This window comes from Sciurus carolinensis, chromosome 7 (genome assembly GCF_902686445.1).
Source record: "Sciurus carolinensis chromosome 7, mSciCar1.2, whole genome shotgun sequence".
Classification (NCBI taxonomy): Eukaryota; Metazoa; Chordata; class Mammalia; order Rodentia; family Sciuridae; genus Sciurus; species Sciurus carolinensis.
In genome coordinates this window covers 2,898,205-2,911,323 of record NC_062219.1, presented here as the reverse complement: position 1 = coordinate 2,911,323, position 13,119 = coordinate 2,898,205, and the positions used below count along the sequence as shown (strand labels likewise).

At 54.8% G+C, this 13,119-nt stretch overlaps 1 protein-coding gene across 3 annotated transcripts in view; it reads right to left on the bottom strand.

Annotated features, from left to right (window-relative positions):
- The window catches only part of Rps6ka2 (ribosomal protein S6 kinase A2), a 240,409-nt gene that overhangs the window by 18,390 nt on the left and 208,900 nt on the right, over positions 1-13,119 (bottom strand). For all 3 annotated transcript variants that reach the window (XM_047557790.1, XM_047557791.1, XM_047557789.1), the window contains 3 exons: positions 7,838-7,940; positions 4,973-5,103; positions 3,787-3,912 (listed from right to left, as the gene is read on the bottom strand). In XM_047557790.1, coding sequence (XP_047413746.1) covers positions 3,787-3,912; positions 4,973-5,103; positions 7,838-7,940 — 360 coding nt within the window. The remainder of the gene's footprint in view (positions 1-3,786; positions 3,913-4,972; positions 5,104-7,837; positions 7,941-13,119) is intronic.

Sequence of the window (13,119 nt, the reverse complement as noted above, 5' to 3'; positions counted from 1 at the left end):
TGTCAGGCCACAGAGACCCGAGAGCAAAAAAATACAGAACTCCCTCTCTGTATTTCACTTTGTATTGCAAAGTGAGTCCGGCACCCTTGATGGCATACACAAACCAACCGTTTTCCTCTCAAATACGCCCTTCCCCTCCTGCAGTCCCACTCAGCCACAGCGACCTCGAACACTCGGCGTGTACAGGAAGGCTCCCTGTGCTCCGACGAGCACGCAGCTCTGCCACGCTAGTTCAGTCCTGTGCGCCAGCCTCCTGGTCCTGGAAACAAAGGCAGGCGGACGCCTTGCACAGACTCCTCAGCTGCCCGTCACCACACAGTGGCTCCGGCTCACAGGTCACAGGGCTCATTGTGCAGCTAAGATGCAGCTGACAAAAGGTGGAGGTGGTGCTGGGGCACGCGATGGCTTCCCCCACTGCCCGAGTACGGGCTGGTGTGCTGGAGGAGCGCTGGCGCCCAGCCAAACCTGAGCTGGCTTGTGGGAGGAAGAGGGTACCCACCCTGCCCTTTCCACCTGAGCCAGACTTCCCATCTGGGAAGACCCAGATGGTCTTGCGTTTGTCCAAGTGCACATGGAGGGACCAAGCCTGAGAATTCAGGTTTCCATTCAGCCGTCGTTAATTGAGTCCCTGCGGTACACTGGGCAAATGCCAACGGTCTGTGTAAGTGATGGCGAGTGACGACTCCTTCAGAACCAGTCCCAGCTACCACTCACCGAAGCCCCAGCATGGTGCTGCAGACAGCAGGACTTGGCTTAAAAATGCAGCTGAAAATACAGGCAGAACCAGTGATCTTGGTGACTAGGGACATTTTGGTCAACTGGTTTCAATATGACCTTAAGAGTAGTTTATAAGGTGACAGTAACTATGGGGTGAAATGAAGAACCTGTGAAATAGAGAGGTGATCACACAGAGCGATGGCATCCAAGAACAGGAGCTCTGCTCTGACCCGGAACACGCCTGCGTAGGGCGAGACCTTGGCAGAAGTGACCAGTGGCCTACCTCCACCCTGAGCGTCCATGCTGAGTCACTGCTGTCACCTCATCTCCACAAGGGCCTCCTGGATTCTGCCCATCTGAGCTTCCTGCCCAGGAGGCCGGGGCTGGGCTTCTCAACGTGCCATTGTCCACACCATGGGCTGAATAATTCAGGGAGAGGCGGTGTCCCATGTGGTGCAGGGGACTTAGCAGCATCCCTGGCCTGAACACATCCATGCTAGTGCCATCGGCTGTCCCTGCTGTGAAGACCAAGCTGCCTCCCACATGGCCAGTGTCCCCTGGGCGGCAGAATCACCCCAGTGACGACTGCTGGTCACAGTGCTCCCTGCTCAGCTGCGCTTGCTGCGTCCTCCTTCCTCCCCCTCACTCAGGACGCTTCTGAGTCGCATGTGTGGATGAGGATGTCCCCGTGGCCCGACTGGGTTCTTCCTCCCAGTGAAGAGCCATGAAGGAATTTGGATGGCTGAATGTGTGACACATTCCCGTGGCAACTGAGAGTGGTGACTTCAAGTGACTCAGCCTCAGGATTTTTGCTGAACGAGATCCAAACTGCATGCCAAGCAGCTGCCTGCTGTGTCCCTCCTGTGTGACAGTAGGAAATGCATCGAAAAGCACTCTAAGCTACTCATGGACCAGTTGGCTGATGTGGAAAAAAGCTAAAAATATTTCCATTACTTTCTACCTGAAAATTTTTGAAATGAGACACAAGAGTCACCTGAAGTCTGCTAAAGCAGTTTGGTGACAAAGAGGCACTTTTGCCACAACACGGCCAGCTCTGTCATCTCTGAAGGAGGCCCAAGGAACCTTAGATAAGCGGAGTGTTGCCACTGTGGAGTGCAGCGCAAACGTGCTTCTGGATCCTGAGACAGCTCTGGGTCCGGAGACAGCGGCTCTGTTCTGCACTCTGCCCAGAGCCCTGGGTTTCTCCACAGTCCTGTTCCCTCCTGCACAGGCTCATTTAAGCTTCCTGCAGACAGACTGTGACCCACCAAATGTCAGAAAGAATGTGGGAAATCCCTTCATGTCCGCCAGCTGAAGAGGTCCAGGGAGCTTCAAGACTTGCAAAAAGGAAACAGGAAGGCCTGGCTGTTTCGTCCACATCAGTTGCTCTCAGGGAGCAAGGGGAAGCAAGGTCATCACAGATTCCACGGGGACGGGCTCAACGTGATCCTGGGACAGAGTCAGACACACTTGAACAAAGCTGGCTTCAGACAGCCCTTGCGTGAGAGTCGGATGTGGGAATGTCGGCAGAAACACCGCTGCCCTTGACAATGGGGCTTCTCTGCAGGCACAGTGTGAGGCTGGCCGCTCGGTGCTGCGGAGCTGTGGCAGTGGGCATTTCCCCGCGCCACTGGCAAGGGCGACTGTTTCTAGGACAGCTGCTGCTCACCCGCACACAATCTGAATTTCTACCACAAACAACCCACACAGAAAATTCTAAGCCCATGTACGCTCACAAAGCATATGGGAAATGCACTTCAAAGCATAAGTGAAATTCTCCTGCCTACAGTGGAACCAAGGTCTCCTGGGCCAGAACTGCATGTGCCTGGGCAGGCGACGTCCACATTCTCCCGTGAGCTCCCCAGGGGTCAGGTGGAGGGCAGGAAAAATGAGACTCCCCAGGGATCCAGGCCCCAGGAGTACCAGGCCCAGTGCCTGAGCTGTGGAGGGACCTCTCCAGGACTCGAGCCGGCTGCTCTTTTGGGACAGCCCCTCCCTGCCGTGAGATGCTTCCCAGGGAATCTGATCCTGACACAGCTCCTTCCTTCAAACTCTCCTCCGTGCGCTCAGCTTCCTGAGATGTTCTGGCTGGCGTCTTTTCCACCTGGGCTGAGCATTTTCAGTCGAAGCACGGGGCAGGAGTCCCCAGGGAATAGGCGTGCTACCCCGAGGAAGTGCCTTTGCCAAACCTTGGTTTTCACCAAACAGCAGTGGAGCTGCGGGCAAGAGGGGCGGTCAGGTTGTCCCAGAGCGGAGGAGGAACGGGGGGCTGAGCCACTTCTGCCGCTTTCCTGCTGTACTGGCGGCTGTTTCGCCCCGGTGCTCTTTGCAGAGCTGGGCAGTACCACAGCGCCAGAGCAGGAAGGAGCCAGGAAAGTGCCAGTCACGGCAGCACAGGCTTGAACCTTGTCCCTCGAGAGCCTTAAGGGGAAACGGTGGGTTTAGAGAGTCTGGATCTTACAGAGACCATTGCCATATTCACTTTTTATCCATGGTTGGTTCAGATTTTAGCAGGAAGCTTTAGATTTGATTCACATTTTACCAACCAGAAAACTGTAGAAATGGGCATTTTGGATTCTAAGATGAAACACTGAATCTAGAAACAATTACAGGGACTTATTGTCACTATGTAGAGGTTGCCCAACTGGAGGACAGGCCATGCGATTTGTTACTGTGCCCTGTTCTCGATGGTCTGGAGCAGAGCGCTAGCTCTCCGCTTGCCGGGCTGTGGCTGTCAGTCTGTGCTTCCATTGGTCGCTTGGATTGTTTGGTGGTTGCATCTTCGTCCACGTTTCCTTTCTCTTGCCATCTCTTCTTTCCTTCCTCCCTTAACCTAACTCTAATTCTGTGATATATAGGGTGCTCAAAGGGGTTGCTCTTGACTTGTATTATCCAAAGCTACCAAGAGTGGCCAGTTGCCATGTGTTGCATATAACTGAATATATTCATGATCCCACGTCAAAGTGACGGGAACTGCAGTGCGTTGGACCTTAGAACCAATCACAAACAGGGCCTGTGCCCAGGTTCCCCAGTTCCGCCAGGCCCTGCCCAGCTCTGCACCAGCCTTACCTTCACCGCGTACTCTGTGTCAGTGGCTTTATGCACGCACCGCTTGCACACGGAGTAGGAGCCCACCCCGATGTCCTCCTTGATCTCATAGCCATCGGTGAAGCGGATGCTGTTTCCGTGTAACTGCTGCAGAGGCAAGACGAGAGCGCATTAGCGCTCTGCGTGGAAGCACCGCAGCCTGCACCAGAACCCAGGCACACGCCGGAACTGCAGGAAGCGGCCCAAGGAAAAGCAGTGATCTGCCCCAGCACGGAACTACAGTGAAAGTTCTAGATCTGAATTCCAACTTCCCTGATTCCTTGGGCCTTACTTAATACATGGACACCAGATTATTCCATGTCCACTGACCAGACATTTGTCCTGAAGATCTGAGAAAATGAGCATCTAGAAGCAGAAAGGGAGACGTGTTTGCAGATATGGGCATGTGGCTGGAAGCTGAGGCTGCGGCCTCGGGGTCATACCTGTTCTGACCTCACAGGCAGCCCCACCCAGCGCCTCTCCTCCAAGACCTGCAGCCCCAAAACAGTCACGTCAAGCGTCCATCTCACACATGCCCCCGCTCTCCCCAAGGCCAAAAGAGAATACCGTGGGATCCAATGCCGTCCACTTTGCCCTGAATAAGCAAATTCTTAAATAAGCTAATTCTATTCTTTTTTAGAAGTCTCTGAATTCTGGTTACATTTATGTGGTGGAAAACTCTATAAAAATGCCATCTTTCATCATCCTCCCAAAGACATGGCACGGCTCTGCCTGTGTGGGGCGGGTGACGCACTTGCCCTTACAAGGACAGCTGGTCAAGCTGCCTCGGCCGCAGCAAGGCAGGAGTGGGGACGGGCCATTTCCTGCTTGATCTAGCTATTCACACTGCTCTGGGTTGCAGCTCGGCACCACAGGGAGCAGGTGCCCAGAGCTGACTGGAGGCCCTGCACAGACCCGCAGTGGCGTTCTTCTCAGGACCTTTCCTTCCTCTGGAAGATGCTTGTGAGACAGGCACAAAATCAACGGCTTGGACCTCCACGGGGATCTCATGGCAGGCTCAGTAACCATGGAAGTGTCGGGAGACAGGTGTCAACACCACCTCCCCTCAGCACTCAGCACCCCAGGGTGGCCCAGTCCACGGGAGTCACCAGAGCCAGGCATCAGCTGAGCTCCCCTCACTGCTGACCCCCCGGGGTGATGGAGTTACCTGCACGATGGGGTGAACGGGGGCCTTGTGGAGGTCCTGCTGGGAGGGCTCTGGGCCCAGGCTGGAGGCCACAAAGCTGAATCCTCGAAACAGGTGGTGAGCATTGGCACTTGGGGGCACACCAGGAGAGTCTGCGGGTGAACGACAGCAGAGTTCAGGTTCACAAGAGCTGTGAGTTCGGGACAAGGACTGTGCACATGTATGGGTGTCATCCGCGTGGAGGGTGGGACAGAATGAGAAATGCCTTCCGTGTGGAGGGTGGGACAGAATGAGAAATGCCTGGAGCCCCAGGAAGCTGCTTCAGTTTGGGGCGGGGGCAACAGTTTGACTTTTAAGTGGCAATCATGTCTGAACAAAAACGTCAAGACCGTAACTGACTTGCCTTTGGCCCGCTGCCTCCTCAGTTTACCAAACATGAACATGGCCCTCCACCCTGCCCGCCACAGGCTTAGCCAACGCTGCCAACACCCCAGGCGGGACTGCCAGTGGACAGGCTGCCATGGCCACGGCGCCTCTGCAGGGAAGCAGCTGGAGAGCCAGCACCTTTCACAGCCCCAGGGCTCTGCTCCCGCGGGGCAGGCGACACGCTGCCCTTCAAGGACATCTGGACAAAGCGGCTCTGGCCTCCACAAGGCAGGGGTGTGAAAGGGCCAGTTCCCGTGGTCTGCTTTTTCTAAGCTCTGTAAGATTTGTTCAAAAACATGGCTGCTGTGAGCCTGATGTCACTCCGCGTTCATCAGAAATCCACCATTTTACAGAAATCAGAGTGACATTCGTGCATCTGTAGTGCTCAATCACTGCCTACCTCAAGGGCAAACTGTGTGGCACCATAATTTAAGTTTAAGTGAAACTGAATGAAGAATTAGAAATAGTAAGGAATAAAAAGCCAATTCTGGATCGTGTTGGAATGCACTGTGTCTAATTATGTTTTCCTTAGGTTAATATTAAAATAAAATTGAATTTTTATGTACATAAAGGGCTAATGAGGCTATGGCCACACTGGCCGACTGTGTTGGAGTTTAAATTCTTCATGAATAATACAAGAGGCACGCACATGAATAATTCAGAGTTGACTGCATTAGCATTTTCTTACCCTGAAGCACAAATCTGGTATTTCCCATACAGACTCACAGAAGTCTTCTCCCACTTGGACTAATCACTTGCCTGTCCTTTTACCTTCAGGTCAACCACAGGAAGAGAAATACATGATGTGCTCAAGGTGACCTGTGGCGGAGCCAGGGTGGAATCCCCAAACCCTGCTCCATCTTTCCCACCTTGGAAGCCAAAAGTAAAACTCTTCTGGGTTAAAAAATTAGCCATGAGAAGGGTTGATCCCAGCCCCAGAAGATTCTTCCTCCTTAGCAGCCTCATCAAATTCTGCAGCAACAGTGGCCCAAAACTAAGGGCCACTGTCACTCCAGCTGGCTACTGTCGCTTTGGGTGTCCCTGGGGACTCGGTGGAGTTAGAAGGCAGAGTAAGCAATCTGCTCATGACTCCCGGGGCTCATGATGTGCTGATTCCACGATCCCAAGCCCAAGAAAAGACCCTCTGAAGGCCTCAGACTCCTCTCCCTCTGCACATGGCTCACATCTGCCCCTGAACCTGGCAGTGGACAGAGTCTGGGATTTCACCAGAGGCCTGGACTCAGAGGGATCTAGGTGGATTCTCTGCTTAACTTGATCTACTTGCTACTTTCAGCTGATCATCTACTGTTTCATTATTATCCTTTTTGTGTGTTTTTGAATTTTATTCTTGTGTTTCTGTTAACATACATTTTTCAGGATACAGGATAGTTCTTTTTTTCACCATTGCCAAGATGTTGCTCTAACTCCCCAGGCCTCTTTGGTTTCTTTCTTTCTTTTTTTTTTTTTTATTTTTAACACCATAGAAACGTCGGGTTCCTAGGCAGGGACAGCATGATGACCTGCAGCTCATCACCAGCCTGCGTGTCTGGGCTGCTCGACTTGAGGAGGAGCTGTGAGCTGCTCCGCAGAGCTCCTGCCCGTGGCTGTCCTGGCCAAGTGTGGAGCTCCAGGTCCATGCACTGCAGCCCCGACCCTCAGTCTGCCCCTGGAGATGGGCCTCGCTGAGCAGTCACAGTTAATGAGGTCACAGGGCGGATCCTGACCCAACAGGACTGGTGTCCTTAGGAGAAAGGGGCAGCAGAGCGCGTCTGTGTCCACACACACAGAAAAGGCGGTGAGGAGACCAGGAGGTGGCCGTGTGCAAGCCAGGGGAGGTGCTCCCAGAACTTGCATCCAGCCTGCAGGACTGACAGACAGCTGCTGCTAAAGAGGCACACTAGGCACTGTCGCCACAGCCCAGCAGACCAGACAATCACCACAGCTACGAGGCACACACTGGGCCACTGTCCAGGAGCCGACAGACACCGAAAGTCATTCAGACACATCAAGAAATGGAATTCATGTGTCCCCTGTTATGCCAAGATCTAGAAGTGACATGACTTTTCAAACAGGCTTCGGTTTTACATGAATGATAAGTGCAGTTCACAAACCCACAGACTTAACTGACAGCCTCCCTCTTCCCACAAAACACTCCAGCTAGAGAGAGACCTGCTCCGTCTCTCCTGCCGGAGAGGGTGGCCACTGGCCTGGCAACTCAGAACAAGCAGGGGGGTCTACTGAACACCCTGGTATCTCCAGAGGGGACACTACCTGGGGAATAGCAGAGAAATGGTTCTGTCATGTAAACCTTTATCACTATGCTCAGAAAACAAAATGCAAACAGAACCAACACCAAGTTACTGATAGCAGTATCCTTGAACATGGGAACCTCTCTCCTGGTTCTCTGTCCTAAGGGGTCAGAATAGAATCCTGTCCTGGAAGAACTGCCGTTGCACCCACCTGTGGGCGTCCGTGTGGTAAACTCAGGGTCAAAGTGGAAGGTGTCCTCGGGCCGGCCCACTGCAGGTTTGAAGGGCGGCTTGATCTCCTTTCGGTACAGCTTCTGCAAGGGAAGCAAGACAGGGGCTGAGAAGGCACAGGCCTGGGCGAGAGAGTTGTCCAGAAGACCCTGGGGCTTCGCCTCGGAGCTGTTCTGCACACGCGCAGTGTGCAAGCACACGTGTGTGATGGGCTGACAGATCTGACTCCATGAGAATGTTCTAGGCCAGACTCTAAGGAAAATGACTAAACAGACTCTATTTTGCTCTGAGACTCCATGTTATGTAGGAAATAAGCTTCTCCCGGGGGAACACCACACCTCTGTGCCCACCATCAGTTACTTAGCATGACACGTTTAACAATACAGAGTGACAATTCCTATGTAAAGAAAAATTGCTCTCTTTTGATCCCTATTGCTCCTAAACAATGTACCATGTGAATGGTGATTGTGTGGATGTTAGTCCATTCTTTAGTTTGTACCTAGGTAAGGGTCATTTTGACCCACTTCCCCTCTGTCGATGATCTCATGATGTTAGTTTGTAATTTGGAATCATAGCAACAGACACTTATGATTGATGTGATTTTTGGTATAAGAACCCCTACACCCTGTGGTCGGGGCTGTTCTCTCAATAGCCATTTTTTGGGCATTGTGTGAGACAGTCAGTGGCCGGCTTAATAAAGACTCTCAAATTTGGACTTCTCAGTGGTGACCGGTCTGTTCTTAAGTTGCCCTCATAATGATGTGGACTGCAGGTTGTCACAGTGTCCCACCACAAGTGTCAGACACGGCCGGGTACAGCTGGACAACTGCCTGCTGCATAAAAATAGACGTCAAAGGCCCAAGCCTAAGGCTGGGATGTGCCAAGCGTCCTTCGCCCTGGGGTGGAGGACTTTCATCTCCAGGCAGAACGCTACAGGAAGGCACAGGTGCCCTGCCTGTGCTGGGGAGCTGGGGCTACCCTGGAGCCCCGCCTGCGGCTCTGGGGGGCCGCTGTGCAAACCGAGGCCCAGCAAGGCCATGGGCCTGTGTGGCCGGTGCATCCGCCTGCCAGGAGCCTACCCTGGGACGTCGTGTGAGGGTGCCCAACCCCCTGCACCGTGGCAGAGAGTGCCTTGTGCCTTTGCCTGGCCCTCCCCACAGACAGCCTTCGACGGGACGCACACCTTCCGTCCTCCCAGGCCGTGACCTTGGGATGGCGAGCTTAAGGAAAGGATGCACGGGTGTTTGGGAGCTGAGTGCATGGGTTCTCGGGTGGACAGCTTGTTGGTGGGGAGGAGTTGGAGGATGCTGAGGTAGCAAGGAGGAAGGATGGGCAGCAAGAAGTGCCAGGGAGGAGGGAAGCACCGGGACAGCCGGACTGCTGCTCCGGGAGGCAGCGGGCAGGTGGACACAGCCTGGACACACCAGGCGGGCTGGGCACAGGGAGACCCTCGCTCACACAGCCTGGAGCTGTTCTCATTCTTCCCCATCAGGCCCAGGCGCCTCCTCTGGAAGCTCCTGTCTGTGTGAGCCAAGGCGGGCCCAGCGTGGCTGCAGGAACCCCACTCTGCAGGGGACCCACGGCTGTTCCCAGGAGGGCCGGGGTGGGAGGAGCCGCAGCAGCTGGCGTGCTCACACGGCGCTCAGGTGGGCGCCCAGAGGGGCCGTCAGAGAAGCCTGGACCCAATGCAGCCAGTCACTTGGCCGTTTCCTGCCCTGGGCAGTAGCTCCCATCAGGAATCGAGTCCCTCTCCAGAAGCAGAAAGAGGCTGCTGCCTGGTGCCCCGCGCTGGGTGGGAATGACCCTGCCTGGTGCACGTGGGCCTCAGAGGTGGTCACCGGGCAGGGGCGCTGCCCAGGACTGGCGCCTCTGTCCTGTACAGTCTCGTCTCCTCCCACACTCCAGCTGGGCGTGGAAATGAAGATCTGCCGGCTGGAGTAAGTCATGATGTCTCCCTCTGAGTGTGTGAGGGGCAGAACAGGCTTCCTTTGAGGAGGGGCATTTTATTTACACAAGCAATTTCCATTAAAACAAAAATCAAGCTCAACATGGCTGCCACTTAATTCTGATGAGCTGCACTTGCCTCTGGAAAGCTGGGGCTCACACAGGCCATTTCAGTTTCTGGCCCAGGCCTAGTGCGTGGGGCAGGACCACAGTCCTGGCCACACCTGCCTAGCTTCAACCCCCTTGGCCCAGTACTTTTCCACAAGGGGACCTGCCCCCAGCGAGCCATTTGGCAATGCCTGGAGACAGGGGCTGGCACCTGCATGAGTGGCCCGGGCACTAGTGGGTGGAGGCCAGGGGTGCTGTGGAATCTCAGGAAGATCCACGGCAGAAAGCCCACATGGCAGGGATGCCAGAGGCCCTGGCTTGGGCCCTACTTCCCTCACTTTCTGAGATAAGGATTTAAGATAAAAAGAGAGAGACACTGAGTCTCAAAGGAAATGCTCCTGGCCATCTGAGGTGCAGAAAGTGCTCAGGAACTCTTGATGGGTATGCCCTTGACTCATGCCTTGTGACGTGAGGACAACACACAAGCCCAGGGAAAACTGCAAAGCTCCGGCTGCAGCCTGGCTCCCGAACCCCCACCAGCCTGCTACCAACACTGACTCCCCACCAAGTGGCTGCTATCTCCTCTAGAGAGGGCCCACTCCCTGCTGGGGACTGCAAAGGCATCTCTCTCGAGATTGGTCCCGGTTCCCTTGAGTGTGTATCTACCTTCCTAAGTAAACTCTGCCTATGTCTTCAGCACACGCTGAAGTTCCTTCCCATCGCACATGCCAAGAACCCTGCTGGTTCCAAGTCAAGTTCTTCCTTCTCACTGGGAGTTCCTCGGCCCCTTCTTCGGAGACATGTCTTCTGCCGTGACATTCCCACCAGCTCCTGCCTCCTCTGTGGTCCACCCGTCAACAGCACAGCCAGCTTCTCCTTCCTACGGAGATCACTGACATGGGCAAAGGTGGCTGTATGTCCCTCACCCCGCCTTTGACAGGAGCAGGGCATAAAACATCACTGGACAGGGAAACTGAAGCCCTGTGAGTTCAGGCCGCCCAAGAATGCACAGCTTTACCTCCAACCAGTCTGACTTACCAGACTCCCTACCACACCTGAGCAGCTCGGAGGCCAGGCAGTGCAGGGGCTTCACACCAGGAGGTTCAAGATCTTAACCAGAAGGAAAAGGAATCCATCAGTAGCAGATTCCTGCCCCAGCAAAGGTGTGACAGAGCCTCCTGTGGGTTGGGATCATCATTCAGGGATAAATCTGAGGACAGAGAAGGCGGCTGGCCTGGTGGAGGTCACCTGTGCCGTGGCGTTTGGCTCAGCCCGCCCCATCTTCTGCCAGCTCCTTCCTCTTCCCTCTGCACCCCTTACAGTCCAGTGCTGAAGCCACCAGCAGATCCCCCAGAGTGGTCAGGTCACAGAGCCAGGTGACCATGCAGGGCACATCTGGCAGGTGAACACAACAGGATCCACAGGGCAGCCTGCCACGTGTTCTGGCTCCCCCGGCTCTTTCCAGACCTCTGCTGTGCACCGCTCCTCTGTGGAGATCCAGACCCACCCAGCAGCAGGCAGGTGTGAGAGCAGCCAGGGCACCTGCCCGAGGACAGGACAGCCTCAGCGCAGCAGGACCACGTGGCAGGACCCTTGGCAGCTCGAGTGCCGACCATGGCTGTGAACACACTGTGTCCCCTGCCGGTACCCCAGTTTCAGTTTGTTCTCTGCAGGTAGCAAGCTTTGTGTAGCCCTGGGGCTATGTGGAGCCAGTCACTCTGCCCTTTGGTGGCTTCCTGGAAGCTTGCTGCAATCCTAAAGGTGGCCTGATTCCCTCCTGTGGCTGCATAAACAATCTGGAAGGTGCTAATATGTTATTATTCTATCCCAGATTCCAAACCTAGGAACGGGCTTGAGGTTCAAGGGAGAGCTGAGACCTTGCCTCTGCCCTGATACAAACTGCTGTGCACACGGATGGACCTTGAACTTGACGAGGGACCTAACTGTGTTAGTCACACAGACTCACCCCCAACCCAGGGACTCTGGAGCAATTCACACCCACCCTATGGAAAGAAGATGGGGTGTCACGGTGCAATTCACCAGGCACCATTTCAAATCATCTCCTCTGTCCCAGGGCTTTGGGGGACACAGATCTGGCAGTGCATTGAGGTGGATTCTGCACCCCATGCATATCTGGGGGTAAACTGAGCAGGCGCATTAGGATCCACTTACACTTAAAGGACCCTCAGATAAGCAAGAAAAGGACAGAGGCAGTAAAACAGAAAAGGTGCTGACTCCTGGCGGGAAACAGGTTCCTGACATCTGCTTAGTGCAGTTTTGGCTGCAGCATTTCAAAATCAGCAAAGGGGAATCACAGATGCGCAAGCAGATGAGGTGCAGAGTGGTGGCCGCAGGGAAGGACGACGCAGGCCTCGCTGGTTTCCATGGCGGGGCTGACGTGGCAGCAGCACAGGAGACAGTCGCCACTCAGTCGTCGTGGGGACCTGCGGAGTGGCTCTCCTAGTGTTCTTACCAGAGGACAAATGGCAAATTGCTGGCAGCGGCCTCAGCAGCTGTGTGGAGACCTGTGACTGAGGCCTTGTGCTGCAGCCCTGCCGGGTCCTCTCCGGTGCAGCGCCGTCGGCAGGGCACGGTGCCTGGGACCTCTCAGTCCACCCGTGCCGAGCACACAGCAGCCGGGGCACCAAGCAGCATGCTGCCAGCCCACGGAGCAAGCTGGGACACTGCTCACTGCTCCGTGCCTCAGTTTCCCCAGGACTCCCTGTCAGCTTACAGAGTCACAGCAGACGATGTGCTTGGAAGGGGTTTGAAATGTACAAGGAACAACACAAGCACAGCCACTTACAGTAATAATCAATTATCAATCAATAATAGTAAAGATAAAAGCAACTGCAAAAAACGCAGGCTAAGTAGCTGCCCTGAGGGCCCGGCCTTGGGCAGTGTTCTGGAAACGGAAGCTAAGGTCCTTCTCTGGGGGATGAAGGGTCTGGGGGAGCAGGAGCCTCACTGTGCTGCCTGAGACTGGTCTCACCCACGTCCCTGTGAGCTGAGACAGGAGCCACCTCTATTGGCTCGTGTGACCCGAGTACCTTTCACACAGCTTCTTTGGGTTCATCCTAATCCCGTGTTCTCAGCACTGCTTCAGCCACGGGGGAAACAAGCCCAGCTGACACTTGCTGGACCCCGCCATGCCCTCTGAGAGTTCCGAGTCCACGGTCCACTTGTGATCCTTCACTTAGCCGGTCAGGC